General features: G+C 46.5%; 1 protein-coding gene across 6 annotated transcripts in view; it reads right to left on the reverse strand.

The window, feature by feature from the left end:
- The window catches only part of adgrg6 (adhesion G protein-coupled receptor G6), a 61,344-nt gene that overhangs the window by 19,507 nt on the left and 14,291 nt on the right, over positions 1–27,546 (reverse strand). For 2 of the 6 annotated variants that reach the window (XM_041064100.1, XM_041064101.1), the window contains exons 3-22: positions 26,844–27,197; positions 25,395–25,534; positions 24,656–24,935; positions 24,190–24,363; positions 17,544–17,609; positions 14,022–14,093; positions 12,731–12,838; positions 11,958–12,035; positions 10,761–10,844; positions 2,850–2,938; positions 2,437–2,489; positions 2,287–2,313; positions 1,991–2,139; positions 1,677–1,788; positions 1,431–1,519; positions 1,088–1,152; positions 850–986; positions 576–741; positions 259–405; positions 53–169 (exon numbers count right to left, since the gene is read on the reverse strand). In XM_041064100.1, coding sequence (XP_040920034.1) covers positions 53–169; positions 259–405; positions 576–741; positions 850–986; positions 1,088–1,152; positions 1,431–1,519; positions 1,677–1,788; positions 1,991–2,139; positions 2,287–2,313; positions 2,437–2,489; positions 2,850–2,938; positions 10,761–10,844; positions 11,958–12,035; positions 12,731–12,838; positions 14,022–14,093; positions 17,544–17,609; positions 24,190–24,363; positions 24,656–24,935; positions 25,395–25,534; positions 26,844–27,197 — 2,507 coding nt within the window. The remainder of the gene's footprint in view (positions 1–52; positions 170–258; positions 406–575; positions 742–849; positions 987–1,087; positions 1,153–1,430; positions 1,520–1,676; positions 1,789–1,990; positions 2,140–2,286; positions 2,314–2,436; positions 2,490–2,849; positions 2,939–10,760; positions 10,845–11,957; positions 12,036–12,730; positions 12,839–14,021; positions 14,094–17,543; positions 17,610–24,189; positions 24,364–24,655; positions 24,936–25,394; positions 25,535–26,843; positions 27,198–27,546) is intronic. The other 4 variants (XM_041064104.1, XM_041064102.1, XM_041064103.1 and 1 more) reach the window with 4 other exon arrangements.

The following is a 27,546-nucleotide window of genomic DNA, read 5'->3' on the forward strand; positions in this document are numbered from 1 at the left end:
ATACCTGTAAACATGCCTGTAAACATACCTGTAAACATGCCTGTAAACATACCTGTTCAGAGAGGTGAACAATCTCAATCTCCACCGGATTCTTCAGGCCACTGATGGAGAAGTTGCCCACGCTGCTGGCCACCACATAGCTGTTTAAAGAGCGACCGTCCTGCTCTTTCTGGAAAAACATCCCAAGAAAATCAGTGAACAGCTCTCTGAGCATCGCAGGTCTGTTCGTACGCCTGATCTGAGGCAGACCGTACTCACCTGGAAGAGGTTGGTTTTGCTGAAGAACATGAAGTTGATCCTGGACAGAGACGATCTGTCGGACTCACTCAGAGACACGTTGGACAGCAGAGAGGCAGGGAGGGTGACCTGAGCTAAAGGGTTAACTGTCTCCGATTTAAAATCAATCTGAGAGGGGGTAGGGGGGGGGAGGGGGGAGGAGAGGGGAGGAAACAATCGATACTCAAAGTAAATTCAAAGAGATTTCACAACTTTTCAGAAACCTTTTGATTTGGCTCAGGCTGTAGCTGTGAGTCTTCCAAATAAAGGAGGACGAAGCTTTGACGGCTGTGTTTCACCTGTGGGTTACTGGTGTTCGCAGGTCTGAAGGCGCTGAAGGACGTCCCGTTGAACACGGTGGTGTTCAGGGCCGATATCCCCAAAGCCAGGTGTTTGGAGGTGATGCTGACAGACGGGCCCTCGAACTCGATCTTCTGAACCAGCTCGTCCACTGCCTTCAGAGCTCTGAGGGGGGAGTGGGGCACAGAGTACAGTAAAAGACAGTAGAGAACAGTAGAGTACAGCTCAGTAGAGTATAGCAGAGTAAAGACAGTTCGTGGTTACGGGGCGTACTTCTCAGACGTGGCAGCCAGCGCCGTCTCAGAGCTGGTCATGACGTTGGAGATGATGGTGACGACGGCGGAGGCTAACGTGGTGTTGATCTTGGCCACGTTCACCAGCTCCTTCACCTTTGTCACCACTTGGGACACCTGCAGAGAAGCGGAGGAGAGGAAGAGGAGGTCACTTCCTGTGTGCACAGGATGCCAGCGCAGAGCACGGCCCACTCGCTCAGACCAGTTCAGACTCCCACCTCGTGACTGGACAGCTCGTTCTCTGTGATGTCGCTGAGCTGCTTCGCCACATCGGCTGCGTTTTCTGCACAACAAACACACAACAAGTGAGTTTTACTTCAGCATCTCTGTGCCTCTGCGACACGCTGTTACACAACCAGCTGCAACATGAACATGAGCCTTACACACTAAAGCATCAGTGATGATAAATAACACCTTCACCATCTGTCTGTCCTGCTTCTTAACTTTGTTACATTTGACCTTTTCCACCTTTAGATCCACTTGTTTTTCTTTAGCATCTGCCCTCTGTCTGTGTCCACCTGTGTCTGTCTCAGCACCTGATTGGCCGGTGGCTCAGCGTACCTTCGGACACCTCGATGGTGTCGATGCTCGTGCAGTTGCTGAGGTCTGCGTCTGACCAGTAGGATGAGTAGTTCTGAAAACTGATCATACTATGGATAAAAAAAGAGGGAGACGGGAGCAAGGCGTGAACGTGTGTGTGAAAATCTAAAAAATAAAACAAACAAAAATAAAATGTCAGCATGTTTTACATTGTGTGTGTGTGTGTGTATGTGTATGTGTATGTGTGTGTGTATGTGTGTGTGTTACCAGGTCCTGGATGTCCACTGGTTCTTGTTGGGGAAGCAGGGCAGGGTCTGGGTGACGGTGGGTCTGCTCTCAGGCCAGCGGTAGTGAACAGGATTCTCCTCCGGACAGTTTTCTATCAGCAGTGGAAAGAGGAAACAGTTGTTTCAGAGGGAAAGACAGACAGGCTGCTGAGACATTTCAGTCTGGAGGAAAGTGGTGGACCCATGGACAGACGTCTGTTGACCGTCTGTCGGCCTCGGCTAAAAACTGAGATCAGTTCAGACTCATCTGAAAAGAGAATTTTCTCTTCCACTAAAACAGACACAAAAACTCACCAATCAATCTGACGTCCACAGAGGACGGCCGGATCTGCAGTCCGTCACTCATTTGTCCATCTCTGCTGGACAGCCAGTGAGACACAGCAACATCCCCCAGACTCTCATTGGTGATGTAACGATAAACCAGCAGGGCCTGACATGTGTAACTGGAGATAAAACAAACCTGAAATAAGCAGCTGACAGTGCAGACGCAGAGATCTGAAACCTGAAACACGCTAAAAACACGCTGAGACAGACACAAAGCAGAGAGACTCCACATCTGAGGGGGACAGCGTCAAATGTGATCCGTTTACCTTGTCGGGCTTCCTCCGGTCTGGACACTGGAGAGAGGAGAGGTGAGAAAACTGTGATTTTACCCACCAGGTCAAATCTACCCAGCAACAAGCAGTAAAAAGCAGCATCACGCACAGTTTGGCCTTCAGCTGATAAACCTGTGCAGTTACCTGATGTTGGCTATGGAGACTGAGTGGGTCCAGTTCTGAAACGTCTGATTAATCTGGAAGAGGAAAGCAGCACATGAATTAAATATGCAAAGCAGCTCCATCTGAAGACTCATGTTTTTCACTAATGACTCAGTGGATCGTGAGTTCTTAATGGTTTATTTATCGTTATTCATGTGTTCATCTTTGTTTTTTCTGTGTGTCAGGTGGAACCGAGCACCATCGTTATTACTCTTGGATGATTTGATCTCATAAACAATGAGTCTGTAACAGGCTGATAAATATTTAAAGGACCTGCTGCCGTTTTCAGGTTTACGTCGTCGTACACCTGAGCGAGGCTTGATTAGCGCCCACGGCTGCAGACCCTCAGGGGCCCCAAAGGCCAGAGGTTCACTGTGTGGCTGGACCCATCTTACCCAGAGAGCCACAGCTCGCTCGACATCACTGTGGGTCAGCGCCGAGGCCCCGTCATCCACCACAAAAGAAATCCGGTAGAACAACTCCTCTGCAAACGAAGGTGGGAGGAAAGAAAGAGGAAGCAATACTTCAGACTCAGTGTGGCACAGGCTGTCTCACACATATAATGGAACTTTCTTTGTGCCTGTGCCGCATAGCAGGAGATGAATCGAGTGGTTGAAGCTAATCAAGTTATGTAAAAATCCAATTTTCCAGAGTAAAATGATGAAGAGGAATGTGCTGCCTAACAGATAAAAACAGCAGAGAGGAGGGAGAGCAGACATTATGCTTCCCTTTCTTAGTGAATGGGATCAATCTGAATGTGTCGGGAATCAGAAGAAGCTGCAGGAGGAGGTTTCTGTGGCTGCAGCCGCTTTTCCACCGTGTCATTCAACACGCGTGTGCCTGCAGCCTCACACATTTACCTCTCACACGTGTGAGGAAAGGACATTCACTACATTTAGGGAAATAATACGTTTAATAAAAACATTAAAAAAACTAATGATTCTATTCTCAAAAATATTTAATAAGCAAACACCATAAAGTGATCTGTGGTGTCCTCGACATTTATTTTAGTTTGAGTCTAGTTAGTTAGTTTAGTTTATGTTGATCTTCTGTTATTTCTAAAACAGACTGGAAAAAACAGACACATCAGTTTAGGCTCAACTTCATTTACTTAATTTACTTTAACATTCATTTTCTTTCATCTGTAGTGTTTCAGTTTTTAGATCAAACTCTCTGACCTTTCATCAGTCATTCATACTTACTGAAGTTTTTATTTTCTATCTGAAGTAAAGTATGAGTTCCCCCACAGCAGACACACAGCGTGTCTCAAACAAAGCTTCTGTTTGGGACATTTTTTCTGTGGAATAAGGCACTTTTAGGGACCTCAGCTCTCCTGCTATGCTTCACATTGGCCACTAGGTGTCCGTCCAGTATCTATTATTGTTAGTAAATGCTACTGAACAGTTAGGAAGAACCCTGCTCCATCAGTTCTGGTGGGAGACCCTGCAAACTGCAGACCAGCAGCTGGTCGTTTCAGACTGTTACTCTCCGAACAAGCAGCAGAGCAGGACGCCTCCACCAAGAAGCTGGATGGGTTGAAAAACTCCGAGAGGAACAGAGAAAGAAAGAAATCAAGAGTGGATGTAGATTTATACATAAAAAGAAAACGAGGAGAGAAAGAGTCTTGATAGTGGATACTGTAATGATGGACAGATTAAAGAAAAAGAAAAGCAAATAAAGAGAGGAGGGAGAGTGAGGCGGAGCAAGAACAGTGCACTACAATCCATTTGTTTGAACTACAAGTACCAGGCTAAACACTACAGTCCGACTGGACAGCTACAGCTCAGGTTAACATCATACACATGAACCAGAATCACCACACACCGATCAGCGGCCTCCGATACCTGAGGGATCCAACCCAGTCACCTGATTGACAGCTGTGCACTTTCTACCACTACAGTGAACAAAGTACTGAGTGTAATCACTGATGTTAGCTGATAGCTGTTCAGATGCTAAACTGCTAAACCCAGCCACCGTAAGAAATCATTTAATCATGTATTCAGTCTTAAAATCCATTGTTTGCTTTGGTTGCTAATGTCCATCGCTTCTCAACAAGCTTCAGGATTTTTGTTTTGAATCAAGCTATAACGCACTATATGGCCAGAAGTCTGTGGACACTTTTACAGCCACCTTTTGTCCATATAGTGTATATTTCAATCTACAAGAACACGTCACGTGATTCAGTAAGTTTCCTTAAGTTAAACACATTTACCTGATTTAAACAGATAAAGGCTTTAAGACTTAATACAAGTTACTATAATGAAAGAATTTCCCGTGCATGCTACTGTTATTACAGATGATTGTTTTTTCTCTACGTCTACAGTTTTTTGTTACTGCATGACATACTGTTCCCCGATGACAGTCCACACAGACATGTAAAATGAAAGCGTTGTTTACATTGGCATGGCAACGCGGGTTTGGCAGTTAGATCCAGAGAGGGGGATCCACGGGTAGGTCGAACTGTGACCTTCTTAAGGCCGCCGCTGCCGACACCGACTGCTTTTAGTGGCGTTGTTGAGGAGTTGTTTGTGGTTACAAAACGGTTGCCACCGGTGACCACAGGTAGAGTAGGGGAGAGAGGGACATCTTTGACATCACTGTCACTGTGGTCTGCGCTCGTGGCCCCGTTCATAAATACCTCCAAGCTCTGATTCCCACTGTGATACCACACACCTGGACCTGAGCTCAAACTAGGCTTTGAAAGGGTCGAGTTTGACTCTGCTGTTGTGCCTCCATTCAGATCTGCCGTTGGCTTGTTGCCTGTGACAGTCCTCTGAGATGCTTCCATATTCCCATTTTCCATCAGAGTTGTAGTATTTTTAGCCTTTGTGGTGTTTGTCGTTTCAAACGGCTCAGAGCGAGAGTCTTTGAGTGCTACAGCAGTGGTTACATTTGACTTGGAGGCGTATTTTAACCCCGCTGTGTTTGCAGTGTGGTTGTCACTCACAGGTGGTGGGAGCTCTGCAAACCCAGAAATTAAACCTTGATCTAGGGCATCGATAGAGGAGCTAGTGGGGGATCTGGTGGCTGGGGAAGAGGGAACATTAAGGCCAGAGGTGTGCCGGGGAATAACTGGAGCACTAGTGGGTTGTCTTAATACTGCGTAGCTAGGCTGATACGTGGGTGCAGAAGTGGGGCAGGGAGGTGTAGTCTGCATTTCAACAGGAAATGATTGAGTGGTCAGGCCAGCCTCTGGATTTAGACTTTCATCAGGCTGAAGGCCTGTTTCAGAATTCAGCATTACATCCAGAGTAACACTGTCATCGGTGTTGACTGCTGAAGAAGCCAGTCCCACAGCAGGGTGATGTTCATCCACGACATGGATTTTTGGAACAACGTCTGCAGGGTCAAATAAAGCAGAGACATGTGACTGTCTCCCAGCTGTGGTTTGATTATCTGAGGCCTCAGGTGAGGACACAGGTCCATCCATAAACCTGGAAGAATCCACTGTTTGTGAGTTGTTTGCAAGCTCTGGCAGAACCTCGTTCTTGTCATACACTTCAGTAGAAACCAGGGGTTGCCAGTGGCTAAGAGGAAGCGATTGGCTGACTGTGATGAACTGCTGGTTTGACTCTGCTGACTGGCTGACAGGGTGTGTGGTGGATCTATGGGTGGGCTGTAAATGGTTGTCCAGGGGGGATTGGATTGTTGTGGGTTGGTGGAAGCCAGCAGTCACTAGAGTGGGCGACAAGGAGCCAATTTCTGCCTCTGCCATGTTGGCAGACTCAGCTGGCAATGCCATCCAGCTGGGGAGGACAGGAGAGAGAGAAGGAGACAGGGAGGAGACGGTTATGGAGTGAGGCATCGCAGAATAGGAAGAGGAAAGGTGAAGAGAAGGAAAAGGAGGTGTGAGGGTTGCTGCAAGAGGAAGAGAAGGCACAACAGAGGGTAAAAGCAGATGGGGAGTACAGGCAAAGGGAATGAAGTGGGGCGACTGCTGCTGCCCCCCAACATCAACATGTGCCTCTGCGTTTTGTGTGTCCTGCCCTGGTTTCTGACTCACGTCTAGTTTCTCACTGGCATCTAAAAACTCGCTGGTATGCGCCTGAGCGCCCAAGTGCGTGAGCATCTGTGTGTGTGCTGAACTGTGTGTGTGGGTCGGATGGTCAGGGTGTTCAGTGTTAGTCTCTGCCAAGCCTGAGCAGTGCGTATAATCCAGCCCTGAAGGGTGCTGGGGGGTTACGGTGCCAGGCTGTGAACTCAGGCTGCTGTGGAGTGCCAGCGTCTGGGTCGGAGCCATGACAGATGGATTGGACAAAGGGGAAGTGGGGTGAATAAATACATCGCCATAGCCAGTGAGCATCTGTGAGTTAGCATGAGCACCAGCCGCGGTGTTTGTGTTCACCTGGTTACTGGTGTGTGGACGGGAGACTGGATGCTGCAGCCTCCATGGATCTCTGTTAAAGGTCAGGATGGAAGTAAGTCTGTCTTGTGAGCCAGATGAAGATGTCTGAGCCAAGGAAAGAGAGTTCTTAAATACAGGACTAAGGGAGAGCGAGGACGAAGACGCTGCAGTATCCTCTCCCACCATCCCCTCTGTCACCCCGGCTACTTGCATCACTGTGGATTCAGGACGGGTCTCTACAGATACAGTGAGCGACAGGCTGTCAAGCCGATGAAAAAGGGAACTCCAAGTTGAAAGGAAGGGATTTGAAGATGAGGAGGAAGTGGCAGACAAAGAAGCAGAGTGCAAACCTTGCCTTCCATCAATATTTGCCCGGAGCAGAGCTGGAGTGCGTTCAGAGGCCCAAATACCAACAGTTGGCAAGGACGTAAAGCCACTGTTAGACTGAGTCAGTGGATGCGACTCGTCTGGCTGAGTATATATGTCGCTCAAATCCCTTTGATCAGAATGAACCACTGACTGACTGAATGACAGACCGGCTGCATGAGAAGAAGGCGTTAAAAACACTGATGAATCCAACTGAGGGTCAAACAACTCCAGCTCTGACAGAGCTGGCTGCATCTGAGGGGGTAAATCTGGTGTGAGTATCACAGAACTGGAGGCCAAACTCTCCACAGATAATCCAGAGGGAGTTGGATTAATTTGATTGAAGGAGTAAAAACTTCCAACTGGATGCAATACTGGACCTGACTGGGCATCAAGGAGCTGATTATCTTTGGGGGAGGGTGAACAGCTTCTGAAAGGTTGTGATGCATCATCAGCAACTGGCATCTGAGATGGGGCTTTAGAAAGGAGAGGAAGTGATAACAAGGGTGCTGTGTCAACTGTTGTCACTCTGAAGTCCCTTTGAAGGTTCGAGGACAGAGACAGAGGCTGAAAACTCCCACTACCTCCATCCGACTCTGGAACGTGAGCAGATTCAACAACACTGTCTGAAAGCCTTCCCTCAGCATGCTGGGGAAAGGAGGGAAGGAAGAGGGGGGGCTGCTGAGCAGCAGCGGAGGGTGGAAGAGGAACAGTGGTGGACCACAGGGGAGGAGAGGATGAGAGAGGAGTGAGGGAGTTAGAGGAGTAAAGGGAAGGGGAGGTTGTAATTTGTAAAGTAGAGGAGACAGACGAAGCAGATAGAGTGATGGCACAAGAGGAGGTGAAGGAAGTAGACACTGACAGAAAAGGAAGAGGAGAGAGGGGGGTGGGAGGTACGAGGGTAGATGAGGAGTGGCGGGAGATGTTGGGAGGAGACGCAGAAGTGTTAAAAACACAGGTTTCTGGAAAAACAGGAGAAGGAGAGGAGGAAACTGAGGGTCTGTGGAGAACGAAGTGCACTGATGAATATATCTGTCTCGACACGTCTGTACTTGTGTATAAATTTTTAATCTGCCTACTTTTGGCAGCTGGAAGTTCGACATCATTTCCAGCAATGTTTGTTTCATACACGCTGCCCAGTGGGTTTAAAGGAAGTGAGGAATAGGATATCTGTGCTCGGTCCTCCTGCTGTGGCACTGACGAGGAAATGATGTGTTTGGGGCAAATCTCCTCTGAGAGCACAGCAGAGGAGCTCAGGCGCACTGTGGGCAAAGAAGGTGTTGGCTGTATGAAAGGAAGGGATGAAAGGGAGGGAATAAGGAGAGGTGGTGTCGGATGAAAAGTCGGTGTTTCCAGTTGTTGAGGGGCAGCTTGTGAGTGGGAACTCTCTTGTAGCCCTTGTCCACTTGAACTAGGGCTGTTTGAAACCCTCTGGTTGGTTTGAGCTTCAGTAAAAGTCGGAGAAACAGTCACTGAAGGAATCATTGGTCTGTCCGGTGAGTGGGTTGGAGAAAGCTCGCTGCTTACTGTGAGGCCACTCGGGAGGTTCTCTGAGTGTGTGACAGGAAGGAGAACACTGTGAGGGTTTGATCTGTTGGGTGATTGTTCGGTTTTGGGGTCAGGGCTGTTAGAGGCTGGAGGGGTGGTGACCGGCTCATCCAAAGAGTAGGGAGCATCAAACTCATACAAAGTAAAGGCACCACCCTCCTCTGTGAGATCAGTCAAATCGTAAACAAACGGCTCAGTTCCTGATGCATAGTCACCCAGCAGTTCCAGAGGATCTGTCCGGTTACCGATGGAAACGGTTTCGTTTTTTCCACTGCTCCTGCTCAGCTGTGACCACTGGGGCGCTACGGGTTTGTTCTTTCTGTTGCTAAGTGCTGACAATGATGACAACAGTGACGATGATGATGACGATGACGATGAAACCCCGGACTCTGGAAGGAGCTCTGAGTGTGCAGTGGTTGTAGGAAACTCAGGGTTGGAAACTGGACCGTGTGAAGGTTTTGGTCGTGATGTGGGTTGAGCTGATTGATGTAAATGATCACTTGAAAACAACAAATATCCAAAAGCTTGTGTTGCGTTTCTCAGCCCAGGTGCATGTGTGTACCCAGCGGTGTGTCTGAATCCTTTCGTCTGTGTAGTGTATGCAGGCCTGGCTGTGGATTTGACTTCGGCTGGTGGTATAGCAGGTTTTGTGATGTGAACCACCAGCCTGGGTGGTGCTTCAGCTGCATGTCTTCCTCTGCTAGGCCTCTTCCTTCCCTGCCAGATCAAAGGAGTGGAGATGAAACCGAGGGAGGTCTTGGAGCGACGATGGCCTGGGGGCCTCGGGAAGGAGCCTGAAGGTCTAGAGTGAGACGATTCAGGTGGAGAAGGATGACCGAGAGCTGGAGGTGAGAGTCTAGGGGCTTGGGCTGGGGAACTCGACTGACTGGATGCAAGGGACATATAATAGTCTCCTCCATGGGGATTGAGAACAACCGCAGGCCTGCTTAAGGGGGCTGGAGGGGGCAGAGGTCCAGGAGATCCAGCAGCAGTTAATCCAAAAACATGCCACAGTCTTCTGTGGTGAGCAGCTGGACCAGCAGCCAGAGGTTTGGGCTGGGAAGCAAAAGGTTCAGTCTCCTGAGGAGCAACTGCAGCAGCACCAGGAGCAGCAGGAGCAGAAGCTGTGGTCGGAGAAGCTGTAGCCTCCTTCGCTGTCAGCAGGACACGGCACATCAAACCAGATGCGGTTACAGTGAAAAAGCAGGTTACAAATAAAGTTAAAAAAGCTTTTTCAAGCAAAAACACAAAGGAGATTCAGAAGCACCTGACATCTTGATTTCGAAATCTCTTTAATCCCGACTAATGTTAGTGTAAGAAAACTGTGACTTGATTGTGATCATGTTTTTCATTTGCTTTGCTTATCAGAGAAAACAGAGCAGTAAAAATAGCAGGAAAGGATGAGTACTGAATACATGCTGAAACAATAAATAAATCATGTCAATTTATGCACCATGTGAAAGGAAACCAGGCCAGAGGAGTAATCGTACGAGCAGGTAGGTTGTTTTATGGATTAAATTGGTAGAACCACAAGCAGAGGAAGCCGGAGAGGCAGATATCCCAGGCAGAGCTGATAGTCACGAAAAAACTCAAACAGAATTCAACTGAACCGGAAACACAACACATTAAAGCACAACTGACTGACTGTTAATATCATCGACACATGATGACTAGTTCAGCAGCAGCAGCAGGGAAACTTGTAGGCCAGCAAAGTATAAATGTGAAAACCGTGTAAGAAAGCTGATTTATCTTTCCTAAAGTTTAAAACCAACTACGCTTTTTCCTAATGAGAAAACAAAGGGGAAGAACAAAGAGATAAGAAGACACAAATGACCAGAGAAGAATTTATCATAGACCTTTTCCAAGAAGAGCTGAATCGAGGAAGAAGCTTTTTGAATGAGAAAAGAAAAGCCTTCAAGCATCTACAACCACGACCAGTCACCCTCGATTCAGCTCCTCTTGAATAACCATGGCCTGGATGACTGAGAATCCTCGCACACATCGTACAGGCCTTGGTGGCAAAACTAGGCATGCGAGAGAGTCTTACCCCCGGAGGAAGCAGTAGTAACAGCTATGTTAGTGGTTGGTTGGTTAGTAGTTACTGACAGCAGCAGAGGAGTCGTTCCTGGAACTGTTCGTGGAAAAAACAACAGGAGGTCAAAAACAAAACAAGTGACGACGCATTCTCAGAGCGCTGAGCATTTTGGTGGATGCAGGACGAGGGTTTTAAAAATATCAGCAGAGCGCAAAAAGATCTAAAAATCACATTTACAGTATAACGTGTTTTCAATTCCAATGTCTGTGGTTAACACCAACATCTGATCCAATGGGACAGAGTCTCCCTGCTGCTATGAAATCACAGGTTAATGTAATGTGTGTACAGAGGTGTACAGGTCACAGGTTTCAATCAAAGACAATGACAAAGCTCCCACTTCCTATTTACCTACACCAACTGGTTATTTCTCACTCAGGTGAAAGAAGTAATCATATCAGAAACAGTGAAAGCTGTAAGAAATGCAACATGCTGCTGAATTTCACTGACAATCAAATAAACTAAAGAAGTCTGTACAGGTGTTACAAAGCCAAAGCATTATGGGATTTTATAGGAAAACTGGTTCAGCTGAGGTTCGTAACCAGTTTACCAAAGTACGTGCCTGACTTGGTTAATCTCAGAGCTGGAACACGAAACAGATCAACTGATAAAGTGTTGTGAGGATTCTCTTCCTTTGGCTCTGGATCTTTATAGAGAAACATCATCAGTTACGGCCCAGACTCCGACCAGTTCCACACACTCGCCCAAAATCTGCTTAAGCCTGATTTCACATAACTGAAACTTTTATCATGCATAAGAGTTGTTTGGAACACTAATGACCGGTTTAATATTGTATGAGAATAAGCAATAACTAAAAACGAATTGTGTTAAAAGTCCAACGTCAGTACTGGGGTTTAGTGTTCACACTATCCCATGTCCAGCTGTATGTGTTATCATTTAACCAGGTTAAATCTAATTTAATTTCACTTATGTCTAAATTACCCCGTGTTTTTCCAGAGTTATTGCTGTTTGGCCTCATACGGACCTGTTTTTTTTTTCACTCTAATCCTCTGCACGGTCTGAACATTAACTGGTCCAGAGTCAGATTCTGTCTGGTTTCTGTGCCTGTGCCACTCACAGCAGCGTTAAGCAGTGTGTATGTAAAGCTAGTTTGTCGTAGCTGTGGCTTCGCTCCAGTTCTGTTGCTCTTACCATGTGTTGTGGGGTTAGTAGCTGGGCTGTTAGTGGTAGCAGATGAAACAGTTGCCGTGCTGCTGGTTGTTTGTTGAGCTATAGGGGAAGTAAACAATCATAGAATATCATGTCAGCTTGACAGACACATGTTAAATATGCACCAGTCTGTGAGCAGGTAGCTTTCATATTCATATTCATACACGGGGGGCAGCATGCAGCAAGAGAGCTTTGGACTTTGGCCCGGCCTGAGATCGGAGGGTCGTGCGTTCGATCCCTCGACCAAGGACAAAAAAAAAATGGATACGGTGGTGAAGGAGACGCGCCTCCCCTGCCTCTGCAACCATGGCTGTGGTGCCACTGAGCAAGGCACCGATCCACCCCAGCTCCCCGGGCGCCTCACTGGGCAGCCCCCTGCCCCAGCGTCTCTAGTGCACACACAAGCATGGTCGCAGAGGCGGAGGGGGCGCGTGTCCTTCACCACCACACATATCCATTGGATATGGGTGGTGGCTTGGTCGAGGAATCGAACAGGTGACCCTCCGATCTCCGGGCGGGACACGTTGTTTCAGAAACCACTTCATCTGTTAGCATGAAATGTCAGTGAAGTCAAACTGAGATGAATGTTCCAGAGTAATACGGCAAACCTGAACATCGCTGTGTTTGAACTGAGTTTTTGGTCTTTACTGTGTTTGAAGGCTTTTCAGCTCAGAGGGAAGGGAAACATTTGGTAATTCATTTTAAAAAAATGAGTGATGGCAAACAACAAAGCAGCGAAGCAGATGAAGCCTTACCAGAGGAGGAGGAGCTGGCTGTGCTTGTAGTGGTGGTGCTGATGGTTGGGGTTAGAGGCATGCTAGTGGTAGGGATGGTGGATGGAGACGGAGTGATGGGAGGGAGGACTGGAGATGACAAATCAAAGGATGCAGCAGAACGAGAGGGACCACAGACGGAAAACAAAATGGTGTTAATGCTGCCAGGTGCAGTGCAGATACACCCAGCTCTCCATGTGGGTGCAAACCTCGATATTTTCCCAGCATGCCTCTGACCATTACCAGCCTCTGATAATGTTTTATATGGTCATGGACAGAAGCTACCACATGCTTGTGTTAAACAATCAGACTATGCACTTCAATTAAAATTCCTCAGAGAACGTTGTTTTCCTTTGTTAGAACAAAAAAAAAAAACCCCATTACAATAATCAAAGAACAAGAAGTGATTTTCATAAATTCCTGAGAACGTTCATTCACTACTACAACTTTTAAGATGGAAAACAAATGACAAAGGTTAATGAACTAATGAAAAGACTTGATGAACTCAGTGCAGTGGTAGATAATATTTATCTAGTCTCGATTCTCCTCAGTCAAACATGTTCACCTGGATCAGTTCATCAGGACAGAATTACCCGAGTCTTGCCCCGGGCAGACGATGAATAATAGAGTGAACAAATGAATAATAGAGAGTTTTACTTTAAAGTAAAATACCTCAGAGCAACTTTCCATGGGTTCTCGAAAGGTTAAACACGGCACAGCATCCGAGGGTTTGGATTTTTATGAGGAAAACCTGGAAAGCTTGTTTTCTGGTGATGAACTGTAAATGATTTCTTGAAAATAATTCTTCCTTTTGGATCTGAGACAAGGCCTGAAATTTATCTTATATTCACATGAGAGAGGAAGAGAAGGGAACTAAAAAGAGCCCGGTGTCTTCAGTTGATATGGACCAAAAAAAAAAATATCAAGAGATATTTTGTAAAATGATAAAAAAAGTATCAGCACAGTGGTCGAACAACATAAATGAGTGCTGAAGAAAGAGGAACAGGGAGGAAGGAGGAGAAATAAGAGATCAAAAAGTTTAAGTTTATTACTTTATAGATCCCTCAAGCTGGGAAAATTTACTCTCTGCATTTTACCAATTTGCTTTTTAGGTGATCAAAACACAAAAGAACATGGCTGGAGTGAAAAAAGGAGGCAAGACAAAGTGGAGAAGGAGGAGAGAGAAAGGAGGAGATGGAAGCTGCAGGTGAAAACAATGGAGAGGATATTAGGAGGAGGCAGCATGAGGAGGGCGAAGATGAGGGTCGCTTACCGTTGGTGTTGGCATTAGTAGGATGGATGGTGTTAGTGGAGTCAGTGGATGAGGTGGCAGGAGAGGAAGCGGCTGGTGGTAGTTTCAAGGGGTCGGGATGAGAGAGAGAGAGAAAGATGCAGAGGATGATGAATGGTTGTGAAGCTGCATGATAAACGATACAGATACGGTTGTTAGGGGTGATTCTGACCTGCATCACTGACCATCTTCACACACAATAAAATTCACTCCACATTCAGCCTGAACACACCTTTGAACTGCTGAAACTGTCCACAGGTTATACTGGGACATTTAAGGCGGAGCTTATGTGTGTGAACAGCTCATCAGAGAAATCCTACAACTAAAACATAATGAGATCCAGTCCATCAGACTGGTATCCAGAGATCTGAACCAGGCTGGTCCACAGCCAGATAATGTTTTCAGATAATGGTACGTCAGCAGAGGACAGGCCGGCGTGCAGCCATAAATAATAACTCATAAACAATGATAATGATATGTTACTGAACCACAACAGCCTGAAGAAGAAGTCAAAAGCAGAAGCAGAAGAAAATGTAATTTATGAGCTTCATAGTTACAAAGAAGTCAAGACAAACCAGTTTGTGACGTCAGGGAAAAACCTCGTACCTCAGTCATCTCACGTGACTGATGGTTCTGTCCAGCTTTGTCCACTTCTGCCTGTTCTCTGTTACAGCAAAGAGAACAGCTTCGTTTGCTGAAGTACACCTGTTCTCACCTGTTCAGGTGTCCTGGTGGCATTCAATCAAAAGACCAGGAGACTGACGTCCTTCCTGCTTTGGGGGTGCTGCTCTTTACCCCACCCTGCTCTCTGCAGACCAGTCTGGTTCAGGGATTGACTGTGAAACGGTGTCTGTGCTGTCCCATGGCCTGTTGACCTGCCTGTTCTGCTGCAGTCATTTATATTCTGGAACACAAGCTGTGGCTTAATTGGCCGTACTCCATTCCTCTCATGAGCACAGTCCCACAAAAACTGACCTTTAGAAAAATGTCCCTCTGAGGCCTCCATAGCACAGGACAGTGTGAGAACTGACATTTAGGCAGTGGGGCTGGGTCACGTCGTCGGCTGGCCTCCAGCTACTGTTCTGATGGAGTCCTGCTAAGTTCCAGATCACGTGACCTCCCGGGGCAGAGGTGATTGGCTGCGGTCAGATTTTCTTTAGGCCCTGATCTGTGCCTGGACAGTGCTCTAGTTTTACTGGTTTTACTGGTGGTAAGGGTCTCACAACCTGGAATGGTTTTCTTTAAAAACCTTAGCGTGTGTTCCTCTCTGGACACATTTACGGTGACGGGTCATTTAAGCAAAATGCTATTAACAGAGTGTGAGTCTTTGTGAAGAGAGGCTAATTCAGAACAAGCAGAGAGGAGCATCCACGTCCTCAAGACGTCTTCAGTTTGACCAGCTTGATTGAGATTCCCTTCCCGTCCCTGTTTGACTTCACTCATTCTCTTTTCTTTTTATTCTCCTCTGAAGCCAAGTCAGTTTTATTCTTAGAGTCAAACTCAAAGGTGCACAGCATCACACTCCATCCTCAGACCCTAAGAAAAAACTTCCACAAAAACACGTAAAGGTTTATGAATTTTCAAATTGTGTATTTGAAATATCCACCAAAGGTTTGAAGGTTGGCTGAGGTGGAAAAGTTGGTGCATCAACAGAACAAAAATTCAAACTGCAGCGGAAACAGACTGACGTACATGAAACATGAAGAGAGACATCCGGAGACTGAACCGTCCATTTCCATCACGCTTCCATCGTCTGAGCCTCCACTGCAGCTCATCTTCTTCTGCTGTGTTTTAATGGCAGCGACTGAGAAGCAGCTCCACCTGCTGTTCATCTGCAGTCAGCTCATATTCACAGCAGCTCAGTTAGAATTTGCACCACATCTGGATGGAATCTTGTCCATTGATCCGTTTGATCAGTTATTATTTCAATCAGTTAATTACTTAAACATAAAACATTAAAAAAAAGAAAAATAACTGCTGCAAGTTCACAGAGCCCAAGATAACTTCAATCTTCAGACTGTTTTAGTTCTTCTCTTTCTTCTTTCTTTTCCATCATCCCCCTCTCTTCTGATCTCTTCACTCCTTTCTCTTCTCAGTCTTGTCTCTCACCTTCTTACATTTTGCTTTTTCCTTCCTCCAACATCTTCATCTCCTTTTCTTTCCTTTTTACTCGTTCAGAGTAGTTTGACAGTATTTGGGAAAGTTCGGAGGCGTGAATATGTTCTGTGCTTTTGGGAACGTCGAGGTTCTGTGAACGGAACCCGTGTGGCTGAGGTCAGAGAGTTCCTCTTAACAAGACATCCAGAATCCGTGTCAGGAGTGAAGCAGCTTTAGGGGGTTCAGGAAAACTCGGGGGCTCTGGGACTTTGAAGGTTTCTTCACAAGGCGCACAGAGCAGAGGCTGACAGCAGAAGCCATCATCCCGTGAAGATGAATGGAACGTGTATGAAACTGATGCTGTAGAGGTTGAGAGTTTGATTCCCACCGGGTTCACCTGTGTTAAATATGTATGTGGCCACGGAGGAAAAACTCAGTGATATACATTATTACAGGGTTTATTTCCCAGCAGCATCACCCATGATAGTAACTCACTGCTGGTACCTACAGGTGAACTGGGAACAGAGAACTACCTGAAAGATTCTGTCTGACTCAGACAAATATGAATGAAAAATATGCTCAATCCCTGAACGGCGAGAAGGTGCAAAAAACAAAACAAACAAAACGGATATGTTCAAGAACTATCTGACAGTCTGAAGCACTGAGGCAGGCGGATGAAGCATGAATGTGAGAAAGGAGATTTCAGCAACGGCCGTCAGTTTAGGAAAAAGTCTGAGAGTCTGTAAGAGCAAGTTTAAACAGTAAACTCGTCCTTTGTTGCCAGCGAGTATTGATTTGGTGATTTTCAGACCAAAAGACATCGTGACAACTCAGTTAGAACTGGGCCAGATCGGTTTGACAAAGAAAAGTTTTACAAGTTGCTTTTCACACCAAACGTGTTTGAATTGGTTCGAAGGAACTGGTGCATTTCACTGCTGCTTTGATTCGTTGATGCTGCTGTGATAAAGACATCAGGCACCACAACTTATTTACCTCACGTTGGTTCACGTTGATGACGCAGGACGATGATTTACTGCTCGTGGTTTGTTTGTACACGAAACAGACCACGAGATAGAAACATGGTTTTTTTTTCATGGTCATTTAAATAATTATTTCCATGTAAAACGAGCTTTACCTACAGACTGAAGCTGAATTTAACATGGTTGTCCACACGTCTCTTGACCTGGTTACAGGAGGCATCATATTTAATTTAATCTTATTTTAGTTTATTTTATTTTATTCTATTCTATGTTGTATATTTATACATGTTGCACTGGAGAAGGAGATGCTTTCCATCTCGTTGTACATGTAAAAGATGCCCAATGACAATAAAAGCCATTCTATTCTATCATTTACCATCAGCTGCAAAGTCAGTGTTCACAATGGAGGTGTGTTTGTTTTCCCTACCTGGGCAGCCCAGTCCAGGGGAGTCACAGCTGGTGGTGAGTGGTGTGCTGCTGGGAGGGGAGACACCTTGGTGGAGGGGAGGGAAGGTTAAAAACAGAAGGGTGAATTAGTTCAAATGATCAGGGAACATGGTTTTAACTTTGAGGTTAGAGAGACGCTACGTGTTCACACGGGGAATTTAGGGCACAGACACTGGATTGGATGCTTTTACACACTGTGTTCATACACAGGACAAAACTCCTGGTTCATAACTGTAATGAAAGATCAAACGACCTGATGTTTTATTTCAGGGACAGTCTGTCCAACCACCTGTGTCCAACCACCTGTGTGAGGGCAGCAGCCAAAAATCAAGCGCTCCTCAAGCACTTTAGTCATTTGAAATGTAATCCTGATCCCAGCTCCAGCCCACACATACTGTATATTCACACACACACACACGCACGCACGCACGCACGCATGCACACACACACGCACACACGCACACACACACACACACACACACACACACACACACCATCGCAGCGATCAGCCGAGTGAAAAAGCAGGAATTCAGTAATCGTGGTTCAGAGGAGGTGAGGAGGGCTGAGGATTGTGCCCAGTCATAATCCCCCCTCACCCCCTCACCCCCCGTCCTTTGTCCTTCTCTTTCATCTCTTTTCTTCTTTCATACCTCCCTTTCTCTTTGTGTCTTTGCCTCCTTCACTTTTCTTTTTCTCTCTTCCTTGCACTTTTTTAATGTTTCCTCATCTTTCTACCTTTCACCCATTTATTTCACCTCTTCCTTCCATTCTTCCCATTTTCTTATTCTTCCTTTCTCCTTTTTCATTTATTAATCCTCCCTTATCTTATTTCTCCTCTTTTCTTTGTCTCTTTGTTTGTATTTTTCTCTCTCTTCTTATCTGTCCTTTTCTCTGTATTTCTCTGCCGAACAGATAATTCAGTGCACATTTTACATCATTTCCTGGGACATTTGGGCCTTTACCCATGTAAGGGGGATGAACGGGGGATGAACGGGAGATGAACGGGGGATGAACGGGGGATGAACGGGGGATGAACGGGAGATGAACGGGAGATGAACGGGGGATGAACGGGGGATGAACGGGAGATGAACGGGAGATGAACGGGGGATGAACGGGGGATGAACGGGAGATGAACGGGGGATGAACGGGAGATGAACGGGAGATGAACGGGAGATGAACGGGGGATGAACGGGAGATGAACGGGAGATGAACGGGGGATGAACGGGAGATGAACGGGGGATGAAAGGGAGATGAACGGGGGATGAACGGGGGATGAACGGGAGATGAACGGGAGATGAACGGGAGATGAACGGGGGATGAACGGGGGATGAACGGGGGATGATGTGATGACAGTGAATGGGCTCATCTTCTTCTTTTTCCTGGTTTTATAAAAAGTCTTAAAGCATCTGATCATTTAAAAGAATTCACTGAACGTTTGCTGTGAGTCTGTCTTTGCTGCAGCAGGTTCAGGATCTGCTGCAGAGACTCAGGTCTCTGTTGAACAGCTTGCTGTGATCAGGGAAAACGAATGCTACTGGATCTATCACTAATAATGAGCCACAATTAATCTAATCACTGATCATCAGGCAGCAGAATACTTTTCTCATTGATCTGCAGGAGACGAACACAGAAAAGCTAATGATTAGCTCACAGAGACAGAATAACAGCAATCAGTGAGAGAAGTCAGTCTGTGTCAGCTCAAGTGTTCAACATGCAAAAAATAATAAACACATTTCCACATCATTTTTCCAGCTAGCATGTTTCCTGTGTACGCCGTTATCAGGGTGTCGCTGTGGTGACAGGAGCTGATGAGCTATAATTAATGTAAGTACTCGACAGCGGCTCGATAATTCACCGTCATTACTGGAGAAACATGTTGATTACCCGCACAGAGAGAAGCTGTTACAGTTGGCCTGTATCTGTGGTTGTGAACGTGGTTCACAGTTTAAGTTAAACTCTGCGGCTTTTTCACACAAACTAACGTTTGACACGTAAAATAACACGGTGGCATTTTCACCAGCGTTCACTTCATTAAAGCTTTTTCCATTTCTGCTCCCGGCACAGCGAGTCTGCTCGCACTGAGCAGGGTTTAGAGGGCCTGGCTGTGGTCCGGCGAGGTCACCGATGAATTAACGGTACCCTGTGGAGTTCTCCAGCACTCGCAGGGCGGAGGAACAGGGCGGAGGAACAGGGCGGAGGAACGGCGTTTCAGAGCGCGGGTCGACTGTTTTAAGACCAGACAAACACAGGATCACTCTTCATGTCGACAACATGTAGTTTTAGGTTTTGTGAAACTGGAGGGGAAATGAAACACTGTTCGCTCCTCGAAGTCGTCTCATTGATCTCCAACTGAATTTGGAGCCGGTTCGTTTTATGTCAGAAACATTACGACTAAATCTGAGCGTGTGAGATAAAGTCGGGCTTCAGGTGTCAGGTGTCACACAACACGAGGTTCAGTTACAGTTTTCAGACAGAGAGCGATGACAAGGCGAAGACAGGAGACACAGTCTCCTCACAGGAGACAAAACCCGACAACCACCACCACAACGACTAAGTTCAACAACAGCAGGCCGTGTTGTCCTGCTGGTAGCTCCGCCCCTCGTGGTACTGATGCAGGTCATCTAACTGCCACCAAAATATCAGCCACAAACCACAGAGCGAACCTTTACAAAACCTTTACAGAACCTTTACAGAACCGTACCAGAACAGTGACGAGAGGAATTAGCCTCCAGCTGTGAAGGTTCAGTTCACACAAACATATGGAGCTAATTTCCCGCCAAAACTGAACAAACAAACCAAACGTGTTTTAGGAACGTCATGTGATTAACTAACAAACACAGCGAGGTTTGCAAATACAAAACGAACCAAACAAACAAACACACAACATATTTCTCCTCACGCACAAACAGAGAACATCACCTGAGCGTTGGCTCCTTCGTTCAGTCTGTGGCTAATAACAAGGTTTAACACCAGCTCTGGTCTGGACACCACACACAGACGCACACAGACACACACAGACACACACACAGACGCACACACACACAGACGCACACAGACACACACAGACACACACACAGACACACACACAGACGCACACAGACACACGCACAGACACACACAGACGCACACAGACACACACAGACACACACACAGACACACACACAGACACACACAGACACACACAGACACACACACAGACACACACACAGACACACACAGACACACACAGACACACACAGACACATACACAGACACACAGAGACACACACAGACACACACAGACGCACACACAGACGCACACAGACACACACACAGACGCACACACAGACACATACACAGACGCACACACAGACACACACAGACGCATGCACAGACGCACACAGACACACACAGACACACACAGACACACACAGACACACACACAGACGCACACACAGACACACACAGACACACACAGACGCATGCACAGACGCACACAGACACACACAGACACACACAGACACACACACAGACGCACACAGAGCTCAGCAGGCGCCTGGCGACAGCTCTTTGTCTCCATCAGCACCGGCCTCATTACCAGACCAAAGACGACCATAAAAATGGCTTCAGATGGTCCAGAGCAGTTTGGCTGCCTCGTAAAAAGGGAACAGCATTTTCAAGGTAAACAAAATCAAGCGCACCTCTGTGAGTGGATGGAAAAATGAGTGTGAGAGCGAGGGACTGGGAAGCTGAAGTGTCGGGTGCAGGGCCTGGATGTTCTGTTAGGGACTGGAAACCCACGAATGAGGAATGAACATGGATTTCACTTTTAATTTTTAATTCAGTCAGCATGACTGATTTAAACACATTTACTGTATGAGGCTGAATATAGTGGCATGGTCTTAAAGACACACTCCCACACCGTCAGTTCAACCTGCTGCAAACTACTTCAGTTTCCCTCCTTTGCTTCTCAGCGCAGCCTTTATCGTCCTCTGTGTACAGATGGTTTTTTTAATCTGTCCTTTGCCGTTCTTCTCTCGCTCACAGCTCAGCACATATCAGATTAAAACACTGGCCTGGAGACAGACTGTGTTTTATTAAACGCAATAAACAAACTAAACCTCAAAGCCGTTACAGAGGAAAACAATGGGCCGTCAGCAGCAGCCGTACAGCTTCCATTACTGAAGGATGAAGGATGGAAACGTTTGGGAAGTTCCTGAGGCTTCCAGTGTGAGCTCACTTACTTCTGTAAACTTCCATTTAAAGAAGGTTCAGAGAGTAAAACACAACATTTCACTCAGACCATCATGAAACGGCTGCACTGTCGCTGCTCTGAACACCTCTGTGTTTCCTCATACATCATCTGTGTGCATGACATTTATGTCTGTTTATCCAAACCTGAGTGTGTGCGTGTGACCTGTGTCCAACACTTTACACACGATCTCTGCGTGGACATCTGCTCTTTGATGAAGCAGTCAAACTGAACCGTGAATCTCTGACATTAACTGAGTCTCAGGTGTGTTTTCACGTGCTCCTGGGTCACCTGCATCCACCTGGACAGAGCCTGTGCACCTGGCTGACACAGGGACTGACACTGAGGACCATAGGTGGCAACGAACGCTCGATAAGCATCAGAGCGTCTGAACATGATTCGAACCACAGCTGGGCGTGCTGAGCAGGTGGGCGTCAGGCCACCTGACCTGTCACAGGTGTGTCCCAGTCCTAACTTTTTAAACTCTAATATTCTATTGAGATATGATATAACTGTGGCATTCAGCTGTTTCTTTAAAGAGAGCACAGTCTCCTGCATGCATCACAGGCCGAACGATACACACCTACAGCACATGTACACACACAGACGTACACAAACATCAGCAGCGTGTTAGCAGCACTCACCACTAGTTGGCGCAGCAGTAGTTAAGTGAATGCAATGAGGGTAGCAGACTGTGAAGAGAAGGACAGGTTAGTGGGTTTCAGTCAAAACAAAGCATCGGTTCACAGAGAGTTAATAACAGCTACAAAATGAAGGGTCTGTTAATCACACAGCGACAAAAACAGCTGAGGCTTTCCAACACGTCACAGCAAGAGCAGGTCGGAGGGTCGGGTTCATTAATAATCAGCAGAACACTAGCAATCCTCTGATAACAGCTGGAACATGGAGGACGGAGCCCTGAGGCCATCAGCCGCAGGTGGAGGCTGTGTGGAGGTCCAGGAACTAACCACGCCCTGTTACTGAAATAACATCATTTATGGTGTTCACATGTACAACACCATGAGAAAACCATGACGCTCGAGCTTCAATGTCTCATCATGGCTGTTATTTTATTTAGTATCACTCTCAGTTTTTCTTTCACTTTGTCCTGTTCATGTTTTTAATGTTTTTAATGTTGTTTGTGTTGTTTGTGTTGTTTGTGTTGTTCTGTGCTGTACTAATGTCTCTCTCTCTCTCTCTCTCTCTCTCTCTCTCTCTCTCTCTCTCTCTCTCTCTCTCTCTCTCCGTGGCTCACGGCAGATTTTACTTCATGTAGAGTAAGAAAAGCTAAAGTGAATTCCCCGGCTGTGGGCCTTCTACTGTGTGTGTGTGTGTGTGTGTGTGTGTGTGTGTACAAGAGAATCAGGAAACTAAGTGCAGAATCATGCATTTCTTGAAAACCACTACAGGTCTCTAAGGCATACAAGCATGTGCACACACACACACACACACACACACACACACACACACACACACACACACACACACACACACACACACACACACACACACACACACACACACACACACACACACAGGCCCGTTCTCCACTGTGTTCAGCGTTGGCACAAATTGCTCTGAAACCACTGTGGCTAACCTCCTGCGGCTACACACTCATTTACAGAGCTCTTAAAAAGGTACTACTCTGTGGACACACACACACACACACACACACACACACACACACACACACACACACACACACACAGTATACTCTTTCACTCTCTTTCATGGATAATACTTAAATACAGTGAGAAAATGGTGGATTCTGTAAACTTGGCTTCACGTTTTCAGTGTCTCAGTGTCTGTGTGTGTGTGTGTGTGTGTGGGTAGGTGTGTGTGTGTGTGTGTGTGTGTGTGTGTGTGTGTGTGTGTGTGTGTGCATAATGCATTTCTGATGCTCATGTAACAATAAACACTGTGAAAAATGTTGCAATAAATAAGCAATTTTAGTCCATTTAAATACAGTACCTGTGTGTGTGTGTGTGTGTGTGTGTGTGTGTGTGTGTGTGTGTGTGTGTGTGTGTGTGTGTGTGTGTGTGTGTGTGTGTGTGTGTGTGTGTGTGTGTGTGTGAATGATGACTGTTCAGCAGCCAAACTGGGAGCTGGAGTTAATTAACCTCCCAGCCACAGTCAAACTTCACCAGAATCTGGCAGAAGTCTGGTTGTAAATTTCCACTCTGATAGCAAACACACTGAAACACCTTGTACCTTAGGTTTCTGCACAGTGCTGTGAGTGTGTGTGTGTGTGTGTGCGTGTGTTAGCTGTGGTTTGTTCCTGACGTGTAAGATAAACATGCATATGTTGGGGACTATTTTCAGCGGCGGATTAATCCTCATCGGTTGCTGTGGTGAACCTGGGTGAGCAGCAGACAGATTATTTGCTTGTACTCACTGCAGCTGAGGGAGGCGTCGGTCTGGGCCAGAGAGGACGGGATGGTCCAGTGGCTGTTGTCCCAGTCGATGACGTTCCCCACCGTGTCACATGTTAACGCCTGGAGCTGCGGCACTGTCATGGCGTAATCCCACAGACGGAGGTTATAGATGTTCCCGTCGAAGCCCTGCTGGCCTGAACACAACGACAGCGGCACGGACGTCACACAGAAATGTTCCTAACACCACAGACCGTATCTCGCTGCTCTGCAGAAATGCTGCAGATCAGACGCCGGGGTTTTTGTTATGTGGCAACACTGGATTCATTCTCATCAGATTTCTCCATCAGCTCCTGAATATGTCACAACAATTGTTTCAAGACAAAGACAAAACATCTTTATGACTAAATATCCTTTGACTTCTAATACCACTAATGACATGTCAAAGATAAATTTAAGTATAATTAAGCAGAAACATCCCTGACTTACCTCCTAACCTGAACCTGCCCCCTGCCGGCACAGTGAGCCCAGTGAAGGTGGAGCAGGTCTTGGCCCAGTAGTTTCTGTTGAAGTAAACGGCCACCCGGCCGTTGGATGATGTCCAGAGCACGCAGAAGGACTTCATGGAAGAGGTGAACTCAGCAGAGGACATGATGGATTCGATCGAGCACTCCACTCCATTAACAATCATCGTCATGCTGCCGACGTTGGAGCCCAAACCCAGCAACACGTTGCTGCTGCTGTCGTAGTAGGTAAAGAGCCACTCTTTCTGTCCGGGAACCAAGAGAGCTCTGTCTCAGCGGGAGAGTACTAACTAAACTGGGAAACTGTGGAGCAGCTTCAGATGTCTGCTGGTACCAGTATCACACATCACCATAAAAGCTTTCATCCTGCCACTGAACCATCAGAACAGAAAGATTATTTAGCATTAGCAAAATGCTGTTCAAAGCAAGTGCAGCCTGCCACAGTTTAACAGCAGAAGCTGGAGCTTCACTTAGGTTCTGACACCAGGCTGAGCCTCAACTGATTTTTATTTTACAAGTGTTACTGATATAAACAAAGATTTTACAGCATCAGAAAACATTTGTCACCTCAGGCTTTAGATTGATTTGTGTTTTTAAAAAAAAGGATCATTTTGAAGGTTTAGATCTTTGGTATCACAGATTGTGAAACTTTCCTCCAGAGCTGCAGAGCACCTTCACTCAGCCCTCTGCGCTTTGTGTGATACCTGTTTCTGGCTGTTGCGCTGCACCTCGAAGCACAGGGTCAGCTGACTGAGCTCCGGTATGGACACAGAGTTGGAGACCTCCATGACCTGCCCGTTCCCACCGGAAATGCTGACCTTCTGGTTCCTCAGAGCCACGGCGACTAGGAAGCAGGGATGGGAGAGAGACGAAAGGAGGAGAGGATGGCAGGATAGACGACAGGAATGAAGGCAAGAAAATACAAGGGCAGGAAGGAAAAAACCCAGAAAGAACGGAAAGAGTAAAGAATAAAAGAAGGGTTGATTAGAATAGGAAAAGAAAGTAAGGAGAGAAAGGAATAAATAAAGAAGGGGAGGATGCAAGAAAATTAAAGAAAAAAAAACCCGGAGGAAAGAAAGTCATGGAGGAAGGATGAGAAGGATGGAAGGAGGAGTGAAAATACAAAATCACACGAGGGAAAAATAAGAAAATAAATAAAACTTTTCCTTCATCATTATTTCAAACGTCTAAATGTAGATTTGAAGCGCCACAGCTGATTGTGACTGTGGAGATGTTTAATTTCAATACAACAGCCTCAGGTTTGTATGACGTTTGACTTTTAACCTTTTTTTTGTAATGTTCTGACTCTGAAGAGGAAGAAACTGCAGCATCTGAACGCACAAACCATCCACGAGCATTGATGAATCAGAGCTCCTGTCTCACTCTGGCTGAGCTGCACAGCCGAGCAGTGTCCAATGGAAAAACACGTCTCACACACATTCAGATACACAAACGTGAGGGCGCGTACACACAGATGCACCAAAACACCAAACCGAAAACTGGTGTCAGAGCAGCCAGGTCTTCATGCTCTTCATGCTGATGCACTCGCTGTGGTTTCAGACTCAAATTAAAGTTGCAGTAAGTGATTCGAGTTACACAACAAGTCAAAAAATAAAATAAAAAACACACACACATCTGTGACTGACTGAGCTCCATCACTTCAGTGCAACAACACACCTGACTGACATTACGTCTCCCAGACAGAAGCCTCACAGAGATAAGACTGCTCTCTGTGACCATGCACAAAATTATAGTTAAACCTAAGGTGTTAGCGAAAAATGCCCATTTCCACATCCAGCACTTACAGAGCAACATGATTCTTCATCTGGAGTGGTGTCTGAGTCCACCTGATGGACCTCAGTCCAATGGTCCCTGTCTTTTAGCTCTGGTTTTGGTCTCCACCACCTGCTCTCTGGAGTGTGTCTGCTGCTGAGCAGGTGGTTTATCAGGGGATTGGATCTGCTGCTGATTTACATTCTGCCTTTGTTTTCTGTAAAATCAGATTTAACTGTAATGTTTTTAAGTTAGTTTTAGTTTTATCATTCATGGGTTAGGGTTACATTACGTTCATCATCCATTCACATCTGTTTACACTGTAAATATGCGTCTAAACAGATCCCGGACCCTGAGAGCCGGTGTCAGCCTGGACCTACCGTGTTGAAAGCTAACACTGAACCCTCTCTTCTGCACGCTGAAGTCGGAGGCAAACGACAGCTCCATCACGTTCCCCGTCGAGTTCAGCGTCAGCCCGTTGGCCGTCAGGCCGCAGAACTTAACATCAGCGCTGCCCGTGTTCACTACGACCCAGTCATAGATGCAGCCCGGCGCCTCCTCCAGGTCAAAGTCCAGGAAGGAGAGCTGGATGATGAAACCGGCGGGGGCCTGCATGATCCACTTACAGCTCTGCGAATTGGGGTATTTCTGGGGGTAGCAGGGCGACGTGATCCCTCCCTGGGCCTCCGTCAGCACCAGGTTACAGTTCGTAGAGCTGCAGCCCAGAACGGGAGCTGATGGTGGGATGATACATTCATGAACTTTCAGAGAGGTACAACGTCCACTGATGCTGTTAAGGTAGGGTAATATCACTCAGAGGACAAGGACACAAGGGAACAGGACAAAAGAAGACAAGAGGACAGGGGCCATAATACAGGGAAGGAGACAAGGGGCAATAGATAAAGGACGCAACCATCTGCTACCATTAGGAGTCAGGAGGCTAACAGGTAGGTTTCAAGGACAAACACAGCTGAGTCGTCAGTAAAGGGCATCTCTGAGGACGAAGACCAAGAAGAGGACGAAGACCAAGTTTTCAAGAAGGTTACAAGGACTTTAAGGATTCTGGAGACAAAACCAAGAATT

Source organism: Toxotes jaculatrix, chromosome 19 (genome assembly GCF_017976425.1).
Source record: "Toxotes jaculatrix isolate fToxJac2 chromosome 19, fToxJac2.pri, whole genome shotgun sequence".
In the NCBI taxonomy this organism is placed as follows: domain Eukaryota; kingdom Metazoa; phylum Chordata; class Actinopteri; family Toxotidae; genus Toxotes; species Toxotes jaculatrix.